Source organism: Hordeum vulgare, chromosome 7H (genome assembly GCF_904849725.1).
Source record: "Hordeum vulgare subsp. vulgare chromosome 7H, MorexV3_pseudomolecules_assembly, whole genome shotgun sequence".
In the NCBI taxonomy this organism is placed as follows: domain Eukaryota; kingdom Viridiplantae; phylum Streptophyta; class Magnoliopsida; order Poales; family Poaceae; genus Hordeum; species Hordeum vulgare.
Window position 1 is genome coordinate 392,445,945 of NC_058524.1, and position 13,654 is coordinate 392,459,598.

The window sequence follows — 13,654 nt, forward strand, 5'->3', positions numbered from 1 at the left end:
GTTAGCGTCCCCTCCCTTAATCCATCTCATCAGAGACCTTTGTTTGTCAATAGTCCGCTCTAGCGAGGCAAGACCCAACAAGGTTAACTTGAAAGTTCGTCGTAGCCAACAAAGTTAACCTAAGATATATCTATTTTTATGACAAGTATTTTCGATCGAATGGATATAAAACAATCACGAAATATTTATGTTACTCGCTGAGGATCTCTACTATTAAAGGGGGATCTTCCGTCGTTGTGATGGTTCAATCACGGCAGATCCCGGTCGCTACAGCTAGCCCTTCCACCGATTTTTATTCATCCCTCATAAACCAGGCGGCCCTTTCACTGGTTTTTTTCCAGCCCACCATAAACCAGGCGATCAACCGGCACGCTGGGAACATAAACCCCACGCCTTACGCTGGAACCGCTCCCACGCTCACGCAGCCGCTGCTCGCGGCTCGCCCCGCCTCGCGCAACCGTCGGTGCCACTGCTCGCCCCGCCCCCACCGATGCCGCCGCTCGCCCCCGTCACCGCCAGTGGCGCCGCTTGCCCACTCCCCCGCCGGTGCCGCCGCTTGCCCACGCCCCCGCCGATGCCGCCACTCGCCCACGTCCCTGCCGGTGCCGCTGCTCGCCCACGCCCCACCGGTGCCGCCGCTCGACCAGTCGCCCGCTCGGCCCGCCCTCGTCCGTGCCGCCTGAGCCCCCGCCCGCACCTGCCGGCTCGCGCAGCCACCGGTGCCACTGCTCGCCCCGCCCCCACCAATGCCGCCGCTCGCCCCCGTCACCGCCGATGGCGCCGCTTGCCCACGCCCCCGCCGGTGCCGCCGCTTGCCCACGCCCCCGGATGGAGAAGCTCGTCGCAACTGGAGGTCGTTCCAACATCCATGTGCTCTGTACTCTTAGGTTGTAATTCTGATGTTGTTTGTAACTAACAGAAAGATGCTCTCTTCTATGCACATAAAATTAGCCCAGGATGCATCGAGCTGCCAGACCTGAACGCAGTTTGGCGCATCAAAACTGAGGGGTAATACAATCTTTTTCATATGCCTTCTTTCCCAAAACCGAAGCATCAAGTTTTCTATCTGCTGCTATTTTCCTCTTCTTCGTAAGCGAACGCTGGCTTTTCTATCCTTTTTCTTATCTCTCGAGTTCGGTAAGAGATGAATCATGAAGGAACAAAGAGAGTTCCTTCTGCCTGGAGCATGAGAAAAAGGAGAGAACACATGAATCCACTTGTTTCACTATACATTATGAGTTCAAATTGGTCCGTTTACATGTTGTTGCAGTTGACCAAGTAGAATGACAACATAGGGAGAGGTCTGGATGTACTCTAATAATATGTGCTCCTAGGAGGGTTTGGTTGTAGCTGGCTGCTTTATCTCAATGCCCAGGTTTCACATCGTACGCTTACCACTTATTTGTTCTAATGGAGTAGATTGAATATATTTGTGTTTCTACCTAAACTAATAGAATAGTGTATTAGATCCGGGCTACACATCTTTGGTGCGTAGTGGGGGTGAGCTATTGTATTTCCTAAGGACTGAATGGTTCTCAATTGTTAAGCTGTAATCTTGTTTTGGATTATATTAGATCTTTACTACCTCGTGTGCTTCTTTTGTTAGATTATTTTTTATCTACCTTGTGTGCGTAGTGCTCTTACTGACATGAGTTGGAACTTTTGTTATCATCTGCTCTACAGGATATACTAGACAATCTAGAATTTGCAAAGGGGGGTGCAGAATCAACATGGGGTTCTGTTAGAGCTGCAATGGGGCATCCTGAACCATTCCCAGTCAAATATGTTGCAATTGGAAATGAAGATTGTGGGAAAGAAAATTACCATGGTAAATTTTCAACTGAAATCCATTCCACACTCAAGTCTTTTTTGTGGTAATCTGCACACTTAAAGCCCTGTGCACAGTATTAACATATACAATCGAGGAGCAGGAAGCATAGCTGGGCCATGATATATATGTGTTAAAATAAGTAACATATGCAATCAAACGAAAACAATATGTGATTTCGTGCTTGCTCGCCGAGAGTCACATTTGTTCATATGAAAAATCACAAGAATATATTAGCGTGCAACGTGCATCATGTACATAATTTGAATTTGTCTGACCTACTCATATAAGCTGACAATCTCATTTTATAATCATCCATTCAATTTTCTGTCACACATTTCTAAGTATACGGAGGAGGGGGATATCAAGTCAAAAGTTTTTGATGAGGCCATGTTTCTCATTCTGGGATTTTTCAGGCCGAGCAGTGCTTATATATATCATATAGAAATCCCTTAAACTTAAGGGAATATGTACTCATCATCAGAGTGGTCTGATCGCGCGAAGAAAACTTTACATCCATCTGATAATGGGGAGATTATTGTCCAGTGTCTTATGGTACATAGCAATGATCGCCTTTCTAAGGTCCCAAGGTTTAGATTCAGTGAATATGATTCATTCTAGCGCTGACCAAATAGTGATATTGTGGATTAATGTTCTCCTATTTTAAGAGCATTATGTACCCGAGATAAACCGATATGCCTGCAACAGCTAAGAAAACACAAAAGTGGTTACGTGCCCCTTAATTATTTTGGTTGATTTTGCATGTAAAGTGTTTCTATCTTATCATAACTCTCTATTATAGTGTATAAATTTTACTTGAACTATAGAGAACCCAACTATTTTCTACTGATATGATATGTCTTTAGATACATGACATTCTCTAATTCTATTGAACACGTAACCGCCTTAAGTTCTACAATGCTATAAAAGAGGCCTATCTAGACATCCTGATGATTTCAAATTGTGATGGTTCATCTACACCACTTGACCATCCTGCTGATTTATATGATTTCCATGTACGCTACTTGCTACCAGATCTATTTGCCTTCCTTGTTGTATAGATCCTATAATTCTATCTCATGTTTTGTCACCAAGGTCGAGTACACTCAAGTTTTTTTCTGAGATCTTGAGGATGCTTCTTCTTTTTAGGTATATACCTCTCGTAGTGGGTCCAAGGTCGTATGGTTCCTTAGCATTTCATATACGATAAAAACTGTAAGAATATTAGATCGAGGTATTTTTTTCGGAACCATGCAAGAAACGTGCATTTGATCATTATAGAAGAAATAATAGTATCTAATCTCATATTACAAATCTCAAAAGAAAAGAACGACCTCATCAGAGAGAAGTGAAATCAAGCTGCTCCGTCACAGAGAAGTGCTTGAACGCAATATGCTCCTCCTCGGTCATTTGAAGGATATATGAAAACTTTCATGAGAATTGACATAAAGGTCAAACATTTTTTAGTAGATATACCTCCTCTATAGATCTTTTTTTCTTCAGGTTTGGGAGTAGTCTATGCCTTTAACGAGAGTATATTTTCTAAAAAATAAGAATTAATTATTTCATTTTTATACTCACCAGAGTTCATGTTCCCTCCTTTTTCAGTTGTGAGAGGAACTTTTTCATTTTCCCTTCATATAGCGATAGGAGGTATTGCTTAAGTCTCCTTTGAACTATATCATAAAAAGAGATTGACACAAAGTAAACAAACGTATGTTTTGGAAGCTAATATTTCCTACTATTTTGTTGTTTGTTTTTCCGGCATCCCCCTTGAAACAATGCTACGGATACTTCTTTTGGTGTTGAGTCGACTTCAGTTTCACTATCTACTCATCGGAAAATTGATATCACTGTTTTATGAAGAAAGAATGATATCAATAAGAGTACAAGGTTAGAGACAAAGACAAAGATAGCCTTTTTAAGAACATGTATTGTATGTTAGGAAGACAACATGTTTGCAAACATTAGATAAAAAGATTAGAAAAACATCTAGATATATATTTTTTACTCCGTGGCAATGCACAGGTGTTTAACTAGTTTAAGGATTAAAGGGTAAAATCAGAGGGATAGACAATTGTTCCCGCCACGAGGTCTCTTGCGCTTCGAAAACTCCCGCGAAATCTGTTCGTTTCCCTCCCCGAAATCCAACCACAAGAAGAGGAGCCCGCCCCCCTCTGGATGCCGCCGCCGCCGCCGCCGTCATGACCGCCGCCGCATGGCCGGTCTGCACCATCTGCTACGAGGACCTCCGCCCGCTCTCCGACCAGCACATCTACTGCCTCCCCTCCTGCGGCCACGTCTTCCACGCCCTCTGGTCCGCCCCGCACCGCCCTTCCCCCCAAATCCGTTTATTTTCTCCCGTTCTCTCCTCGCGATGGCCGGCTAATAGAGACGCTTCCCGCGTGTTGTTGCAGCCTAGAGCAATGGCTGGAGTACTGCCCGAGCGCGGGCGGCAAGAAGAAGGGCAAGTGCCCCATCTGCAAGCAGGCCTGCGGCGCCTCTCACCCGCCGACCCGCCTCTTCTTCCAGTCCACGGGCGCGTGCCCCACGCAGGCACCCCCCTCCTCGTCGCAGGACGCCGACCCGGAGGAGCTCGCCGCCGAGGTCGCCCGGCTGGAGCAGAAGGCGTCGTCCCTCGGCCGGGCGCTCGAGGAGCAGCGCGACGGGATCCAGAAGCTCAACGCCGAGGCTAGTGCTGCTACCGCATCTTCCGGATCTTTATTGTGCTGGTGCTTTTGCGTGGATCGCTAATGGTTTCTTGGTGGTTCTTGGTTCAGGTCGTTAGGTGGAAGGAGCAGGCGGCGACCGCGGAGACGATGCGGGAGTCGACTAGGAAGGAGAAAGAGTCTGTACAGTGGCTGCTCAATGCGAAAACTGAGGTAAGTAAGGTCATTGTTCAGGTGGCGAGATTTAGTCTCCCTTCTCTGCGTCTGGCTATGGATTACTGAATCGGGTTGGTAAATCATGGCAGGAGTTGTCGAGGAAGACGTCGGAGTGTGTGAGGTTGCAGGAGAGGAGCCTTGCATTGGCCAAGGAGCTTGCAGCTCTGAAACTGTACGCTTGTTCAATCTGAAGTGTGCAGAAATATTTGTGTTTAATGAGTGAAATGTATCTGACTTAATCTCTTGTTCTTAGGTCGACTGACATGAACCTTCAGGAAGAAGAGATCCTAAAGTTGGCTTCACTGGGTAACCATGGAAACCTTGAGAATGCTGTTGACGTCCTTAAGAGATCACTCGCTCTCCGCAACAAGTATAATTATCCATCATTTTCTTATGTCGAAACATGTCGTCCATGTTGGGTATGCGTAATAGTTTGGGGGTAATGGTGTAACCATGTTTTACACTTAACAATGGAATCTCGTCATCCACTTCAGTAACTGTTAAAGTAGTACTTGTAATAGTTTACGTAAAACTGAATATTGATTTTGCTTTAGCTTCTGATGTCGAGTTATTGAACTTTGGATCGTTGAAGGAAGTGCAAGGTCCTCAACCTAAATTATAGTCAGTATTTCAGCTATGAAGTTGGAGTTGCGACTTAAGACAATCTCTATGCTTTGATGTCCATAGCTGGAGTTGCGACTTGAGACAGTTTCGATGCTTTGATGTCCAATGATGATACTAGTATCAAATGATTTAGCAGGTGACATGTTGCGCCATTCTGGAATCATTTCCATACAAACTAGATAAAGAACCAGTGTTTTAATAGATGCCCATGTTTGTCGTTTCTGATGAAAGTGTCCTGTCCTCTCTTAAATGGATTCTTTGGTTATCATAACTGATAATCTTACTTAACTTCGTGAATATAATTTTTTCAAAAAGCTACTCTTGTAGTGTATTATTTCACTTTTTACAGCATGGATTTCAGGAGCTACAAAGACTTGATGCCCATGTTTGAACACTGAGTAATGCATTTTTCTTTCAGGAGCTACAAAGACTTGATGGTCCAGTGCAATCAACTGGGAAGATCAGAAAGTCGTGCTCAGCAGAGGATTGATAAGGACAGAGAGCTGATAAAGAAGTTGAGGGTATGCTCATAACAACTTAAGATCTGTTCCTGAATTTACATATTTAGTTTGGGCGTTGATATCTGCAAATAACAACAGGCAAAGGTACTTGATCTTCAGAAGGAACTGGAAGAAAAGGAAAATAATGTCATCAGAGACTTGAGGTGTTCAAAGAAATCTAAAACTGACCAGAACCAGACAAATCCAGTGAATGCCAATGCTAGTAATGGTTTCTCTAGTCCAAGTGCTGGATATGGGAATCAAACGGTGAAGCTTGATGATGTGATGCAGGATGGATGCAATGAGAAGGCTCAGTTGAACGAGGTGACCCCTGAAGTTAAAAAAGATCTGATCTTAGAAGACAAAGATGTGATAGACTTAGATGCCAATGACAAAGACACGATAAAATGTCCCACCAAGCCGTTTGGGTATAACGATTACACTTCGAATACACGAAATCAGTCCAGTCGCTGTGAGCGTGATACCAAAGAGCCCACGACATTTGGATGTGAGCCTTCCTTCTATGTACCAGAAGAAACATCGCTTTTGAAACACACGACGGCTACTGGAAAATCAACATTTCAGGAGATTCTTATGAAGACCAAACTGCAAAACATTCAAGAGCTTCCTGTTCTGAGAAGCATGAATGTTACAACTTCACCAACATGCAAGAAAGAATCGCTGACAATGGGTGGCATCTCTAAACAAGCAACTAGGCTTGCTTCTGGCACTGGACCTCAGACATTTCACAATTTAAATTCCCTTTCTGGTGAGTTCTTTTGCGAAGTTGCTGATTCAAGACCTCTTCTAGTTGTTTCTTACTATTTGGGATATCTATTGTTTGCTGTTTCTACTCAATCTCCTGTACTTAGCAACCACCTTTTTCTACAATCAGATGATGATTTTCAAACACTACCTGGATGCACCGGTGAAGGGGCAAGAAAAGGCATTGGCAAATGGTCCAAGGGCGTGACAGCACCTGGTTATCTAGGCGCAAACACAAACAAGGGCAATCTGATTGCTGTGGGGCCTGACGGGCGCGGGGGTAAGGTAAAAGTCCTGAGAGGTCATGGCCGGTTCCCGGTGAGTTGAACAGCTCAGCTCCTGTTTTTCCCCGTCGGACAAAAACAGCTTAAGTGCATGTGTGTATCTAATGTAATCTCATGCATGGATCTGTTGTTGCAGGATAGCAGGACTCCAGCACTGTGGCCTAAGGCACAGCAGAAGGCTGGAGGAGGCAAAGGTGGGCAGTCTAATCTGGAGCACTTCTTTGTTAAGAGATGACGATCCTAGCTTCCTACTGAGAATGCATGTTTGTGATAAAATGGTGCCACTGCCTGCTGTGTGGGTTGTGGTATACTTGAGGGAGACCTAAATCCAGATTTTGTAATCGGTACACTATTGGCATTGGGCCGGTGATGTTGGAGGTTGGACACAATCTCTCAGTGCTATGTGTCTGAATCCCTCAGTGTCCTGGCTTGTGCTTTAGTTTGTTAAGGGTTCAGTTCGTGCACATGGTGGCATTGTTTATTTGATTTGATGCACATGTTGTGTCATGTTTTGTAATTTGTATTGTTATAAGAGTTGATGTGGCAACAGAGAAGGCTTCACTTTTGGTTCAATGCTAGGTTATCTGCTGCTGTGTCCGGTTTTGTTCGGTTCACTTTTGAGATCACATAACAGCTTTAATTATGGAAAAAGCTTACCTTCTACCGGTCGATCGCGCTCCTCATCCGCCGACTCTGCAACCGTCGGATCGGTCATTGATCAGACGGACCAGACCATTCCCGCTTCTGCAGCTGAAACCGGGATGGCGTTTGAACAACTGCGTCACCTTCACCAGCTTCGGATCCATCGACGGCGGGCGACGGGGGAGCTCGAGCTTGGAGTCGATTCACGGATTCGAGCCGGGGCTGCATGGGATCTCCTGCGGCGAGGGAGATCGAGGCGGAAGGCGACGGATTTGTTTGGGGGATTTAGTATTCGTGTCTCCTCTGTTGTAAGTATGATGAGTCGGCGGACGTGGCCATTTGTTTCAGGATGTATAGCGCGGATCGGGCGGCGAGCGCGACGCGACGGGGCTCAGGAATCAACCATGGCCGTCACGGCTCTGTGTCCTCCACAGCTCCATCTCTGGCCACCCCCGAGACCTCCTATGTTTTTCGTTTGAAGGAAGAAGATGAAGGAGACGCACCCTCCGGCTGGCTGCCCGTGGGGAATTGGAGATGGTTCGTCTCGAACAGATCCGCAACTGAGTTTGTGCAACATGAACTTTGTTGCAAAAGTTTCTTCCGTAACAGTATTTATGTTGCAGAAAGACGAAGAAAACAATCTGCAACAAAACGATTGTTTCAGAAACTCGAACGTTGTCTCAGGAGTTAATGGGTCCAAAGTTTATTTTATGCAACAAAGCGATTGTTTTTGTAACTTGACTATCGTTTCATGAATTACTAGGTGCCGAGCAGGAGCCCCGCGCGCGGATCGAACTGCTACACGTATAGATCAGACGATTGTCCAGATGGCGGATGTTTACTATCCGCCGGTGGACGCGTAGCGCTCCCTTTTAATTATAAAAAATAACAATAGATCTTTAGAAAAGTATACTTAACTGGACGTGAACACATTTTAATTTTTTATATTATTCTTAAACTTAATTCTCATCCTGCTAACTGTTATGTACTCATGTTTTTTCAAAAGGTGATACTTTGTGGTTTCTGTATTTTTCTGCGTGAGAAAAAAAGAAAGGGATAACATGATACAACCTGGTAGTGGTAGGTGGTAGAAGAGTTCTCTTTTTTTTGTTTCCCTTGAGAAGCCGTGACACGACCCAATCATAACGAGACAATGGACATGAACCAAGTATTAGTTTATTTGCAACTACTAGTAGGTGCTCAACTTCTAGATCCACAAAATTAAATGGGATGTAGTCGGGTCGGGCCATGTGGCTGAAAGCAGGTGATGCCAACACCAGATTTTTCCAAAGGAAGGCCAACGCTAGACGCAACCGCAGCTTGATTCATGTCCTGCACGGACCGATAGAAGCAGTTTCGAGCACAGATGCCTTGAAGCAGCTTGCTCACGAACACTTCTCGAAGATCTTTGGCGCACCGCAACCAACTGCATCTGCCTTAAAATGGGATGCATTGGACCTTGATCATGTCGACCTGTCTGATATTGAAGATGTTTTCACCCTGGATGAGATTAATCACACAATTGATGATATGCCAACGGAGAAGGCACCAGACCCAGATGGTTTCTCTGGTGGATTCTTTCGTACTTGTTGGGAAACAATTAAAATGGATGTCCTGGCTGCACTTCAATAGCTTCACCGTATGGACAACAGAGGGATGCTGCGCGTCAAAAGGGCCTTGATTGTGTTAATCCCCAAGAAGCCCGACGCCGATACTTTGCCTGATTTCAGGCCTATTTCTCTCCTGCAAAACCTGATGAAGTTATTCTCAAAGATTTTAGCACGGTGGCTGCGTACGAAAATGAATGATCTGGTTAGCCATTGTCAAAGTGCATTCATTAAAAATCGAAGCATCCAAGAATTTTTTTTTGTACGTCTAGAACACCATGCACCACCTCCATAAGGCTAAGAAACCGACTGTACTGCTTAAACTAGACATTGCCAAGGCTTTTGACTCTGTCTCTTGGACGTACATCCTAGACATGCTTCAGGCAAGAGGTTTTTGCGAGCGCTGGCGGGAGTGGATCAGCATGTTACTACGTACGTCCTCTTCGTGCATACTCATATACGGCGAGCAATCTGAGTCCATCCACCATCAGAGGGGGCTGAGACAAGGGGATCCTATCTCCCCCTTTCTTTTCATCCTTGCGATGGAACCACTACAACGGTTGTTAGATCTTGCCACAGATTTCGGCGTGCTATCCAAGCTGCCTGGGAGAAGAAAGCTAATGAGGTGCTCTTTTTATGCGGATGATGTGGCCCTTTTCATGAACCCAAAAGAAAGTGACGTGAGAATGGTTAAGCGAGTGGTTGATTGCTTTGGGTCGGCGACTGGGCTATGAATGAACCACGCCAAGAGTTCTGCCTTTCCCATTAGGTGTGCTAGCTTGGACTTAGCAACCATTCTAGCTCCTCTCGGCATCATGGTTAAAATGATCCCTACCACTTACCTCGGACTACCCTTGTCCCTGAGAAATCTTACCAAAGCAGAGTTCGACCCTTTCCTATTGAAGTTTGCTAGCAGGTCGGCATGTTGGAAGGACAATCTCATGGCTAAAAGTGGACGACTTGTTCTGCTCAAAGCCAACCTGATTCCGTTGGTAACTTACTCGATGACCGTGTTTAAATTTTCAGTTTGGGCACAAAAGCAGTTGGCCAAGACTGCGAGAGCATGGCTATGGGATGATTCGGACTCCTGCACTGGAGGTCACTGCAGAGTGGGATGGAGCCAAATCTGTAGGCCAAAACACCTCGGGGGGCTGGTAGTCATGAACCTGAATTCTTTCGGCATCGCCCTTCGCCTCCGATGGCTTTGGCTTGCCTGGCGCAATCCTGACCGCCCATGGGTAGGATCTTCGATCCCGTGTGACAGAAAGGAGCGCTCCCTTTTCTCGATGGCAACTAACATTATCGTTGGAAACGGGAAGACTGCACAGTTTTGGCACGATAGATGGCTGCATGGACAATGCCCCAAGGTGATTGCACCAACCCTGTTCAGAGTCACGGTGCGTAAAAACAGATCGGTCCAGGAAGCATTATATAGAGACACATGGCTAGCTGATCTGGCGAAGGACTAACGGAAGAAATGACCACCGAGTTAACAAATTTGGCGTCCCTGGTAGATAGCACAACGCTCACGGACGGGCAGTCAAACACGATCAGCTGGAGATTTTCTTCTAACGGTAAGTACAGTGCATGCTCGGCGTACGCGTTCCAGTTCGAGGGATCAACGCCGATGGATGGCTTCAGGCTGATATGGTCCGTGTGGGCACCGGGAAATTGTCGTTTATTCGTTTGGACAACAATGCTTGGGAAAATCATGACGACAGATGCATTGCTACGGAGGGGATGCGAAAATGAATACTTCTGCCGGTTCTGTGAGCGGAGCCTTGAAACGCCAATTCATTTGTTCACAGAATGTCCATTGTCAAGGAAGATTTGGAGCTGCGCTGCGGCTCAGTCAAGTCTGCCATCATTGCAGCCAACAATGTGGGATGGCCAACCAAGCTTCAAAGTATGGATGGAAAAGTGTGTGTCCAAAGCGATGCCGGGGAAAAGGAAAGGGCTGTTATCTCTCACGCATCTCATGATTTGGGAGCTTTGGCGTGAACGGAACAGGTGCATATTCCAGAAGGACTGCATGAGACAGAGTGCATTCTTACGTAAAATCAAGGAGGAGATCATCTTGTGGAATATGGCTGGAGCTGGGATCCCGTTTGATCCAGGCTGAGGCCACTTGTTGTTTTGGTTCTGTTTTCCTTCTTTCTTTCTTTTCTTTCCTTTCCACCAATCTTCTCCTTTGGAGCTTGCCCATCTCGGGCTCCTGTTACTTTCGTTGGTTTTCCCCTCTAATTAATTAATTTGGTAGGCAAACTACCAACATTCCAAAAGAATAACTTCTAGATCCACTCAAAATGATGTTTGGTGGAAAGCTACACTTTGTGCTTTGTCTTTTACTCAGAAGCACATAACTTGTAGTTCCCTTGTCAAGGTCAATCAAGTTTAATTAGTGTTTGTTTTTTGAAGAGTAAATTCCATTCTTTTACCCTCTCTTGCCATTTTTGACAGGAATACCCAATTAGAATTTTTCATCTGTTTTACCACGTGTATCAAAACTCATATACTCAATAAATTTGTGCTACTAGACATATGTTCTGATGTTATTCAAACTTCTATCAGACACAAGTTTGTTATTCAAACTTGTATAAAATGCAACACAAGTTTTGTTAAATAGGGTAAACCGGTTGAAAATCTCTTAAATGTGGCAATTCATGTTAAAATGTTAAAATGTTTCTTTTGAAATTTACTTTTTTTTAATAATTATAATGCATTGCTGTGTAGCAGGTCTTTGCATTGGACCCAAGGAATCACAAACTCAATAAGGCTACAAAATAGCTCTTGCAGGTTGTGTGCCCTGGTTGCTTATTGGTCCCAAACGCATACTTAGGAGAAATTCTTTTGCTTGGAGGTGGGCAAAGCAAAACCATGCACGATGGTGGATGATCAACATGACTAGCAATGATGATACACGAGGATGATTACTACAACTTGCAAATATAGTTTGTGAGGATCGAAATTATCATTGTGTTGCCACGGTTCTTAGCTTCCCTTTCATTTTTTTTAGAAAAGGTGGTTAAAACCCCCGGCCCCTGCATCAATCAATGCATACATTCATTTTTATTTATTATTCAATGTAGGTCTAACAAAAACATACATAAAGACATCCGAAAAGCCACCGCTCACACCTACAAAACTCGATAATGTGGAGTGCTCTCACTCCCCGTATCTAAAACCGATCCCGTCGCCGATCCATCCACATAACGCATCGGAACCCACAGTCGGTGGAGCAGATCTAAAGCGTACATCACATGCACACATTTTAGACGTCTCATCATCATCGAACCGTTTACCCATCTTTAGGAGAGAGATCTTGTCACACCCTGTGTTTGTACCACTTTTGCCACATGTTGTTTTTATAAAAATTGGAACCAATTAAAACTTTTTGCATGTTTGTGATGATTGGTTTTTGTTGCAACTTGCTTGTGTGACTGATTGAGTATTTGAATCACTATAGTTGTTCTCCTTTCTAAAACCTACCTCCTTGACCCCAAGCCCTTGTCCAATGATCATGCCATATGAATAGAACCAGAAAACCATTTTTATAAATTATTATTTTTAACAAAAGGCATTTAATCATTTCTTGTTCTCCAAAACCCCTAATTGAGATTTGCATTGCAAGTCCACAATTTAGGAGGGATGTTTTACACCAAAGACTTTATTTGAATCCTACTATCCAAAAGACTTCCCAAAACCACAAAATAATTATTTTGAAAGTTATTTTCCTATTTTATTCAAATAACTTTTTTTGAGGCCATAAATGGTATTTCATAGGGAAAAAATATTTTCTTGCTTAAAAAATATTTGATTTTTTAGAGAAACTCATTGGACATATATTTTACATACAAAAGAGTTTCAACACATGATCATGTTTAAAATATTGGACAAAACCCCTCAAAGCCCTTCATGCCCATTTCAATTTTTTGAAATATTTCCATAGGAAATATTCTCAATAAATTCTAGGAAAATTGTAGCAAGTCTCAGATGATAAATGCGGTGATCCTGCAAAGTTTCATCTCAATCAAAGTTGGTTCAATCCACCTATTAATCCCAAAACCCTTTCTGTCGAGAACCAAAATTGAGAAACTTTACATGGCCAAGTTTATCCAATTGATACCAAACTTTACAAGAGTGATCCAACCCCAAATAAGTATGCTACACCAAGTTGTGCATTTGTGGGGGTTGATTTGATCACCTAGGTCCATAGAAACATGATTCTGTCCATTTTTAGGGTTTTTCACGTCTACATTGTCAACTTCGCTCCAATGATCTCAAACTTGGTGAATCCTACTGATTTTGATCATCATTTAATCCTATTAAATCTCACTGCAAGTGGTGAGGTATACCTTGCTCAAAGCAGCATCAAACACCTTGTGGTGATTTGGCAAAACGACTACTTTCACCCCTTACACTATTCTCCTTCACTCCAAATTTTTAATCTTCACGTGCAATAGAAAGATCCAACTCTGATTCAACCGTGGGGATAGAAAAAAACCCCAATTACCCCTCT

General features: G+C 44.1%; 1 protein-coding gene across 1 annotated transcript; it reads left to right on the forward strand.

Annotated features, from left to right (window-relative positions):
* Positions 1-4,011: 4,011 nt before the first annotated feature.
* On the forward strand, positions 4,012-7,459 carry LOC123407052 (E3 ubiquitin-protein ligase TRAIP-like). The gene is made up of 9 exons (XM_045100088.1): positions 4,012-4,145; positions 4,246-4,519; positions 4,609-4,710; positions 4,803-4,885; positions 4,967-5,083; positions 5,756-5,858; positions 5,937-6,606; positions 6,733-6,920; positions 7,023-7,459. The coding sequence occupies exons 1-9, from the start codon at positions 4,033-4,035 to the stop codon at positions 7,119-7,121; spliced, it is 1,749 nt and encodes a 582-aa protein (XP_044956023.1). The 5' UTR covers positions 4,012-4,032; the 3' UTR covers positions 7,122-7,459.
* Positions 7,460-13,654: the final 6,195 nt, after the last annotated feature.

Excerpts from the sequence above, each read along its gene's own strand:
- LOC123407052 (XM_045100088.1), top strand. The coding sequence starts at position 4,033 with ATGACCGCCGCCGCATGGCCGGTCTGCACCATCTGCTACGAGGACCTC. Across the intron at positions 5,084-5,755 it reads TCACTCGCTCTCCGCAACAA|GAGCTACAAAGACTTGATGG; the intron begins GTATAATTATCC and ends TTTTTCTTTCAG. Across the intron at positions 6,921-7,022 it reads GAGGTCATGGCCGGTTCCCG|GATAGCAGGACTCCAGCACT; the intron begins GTGAGTTGAACA and ends CTGTTGTTGCAG.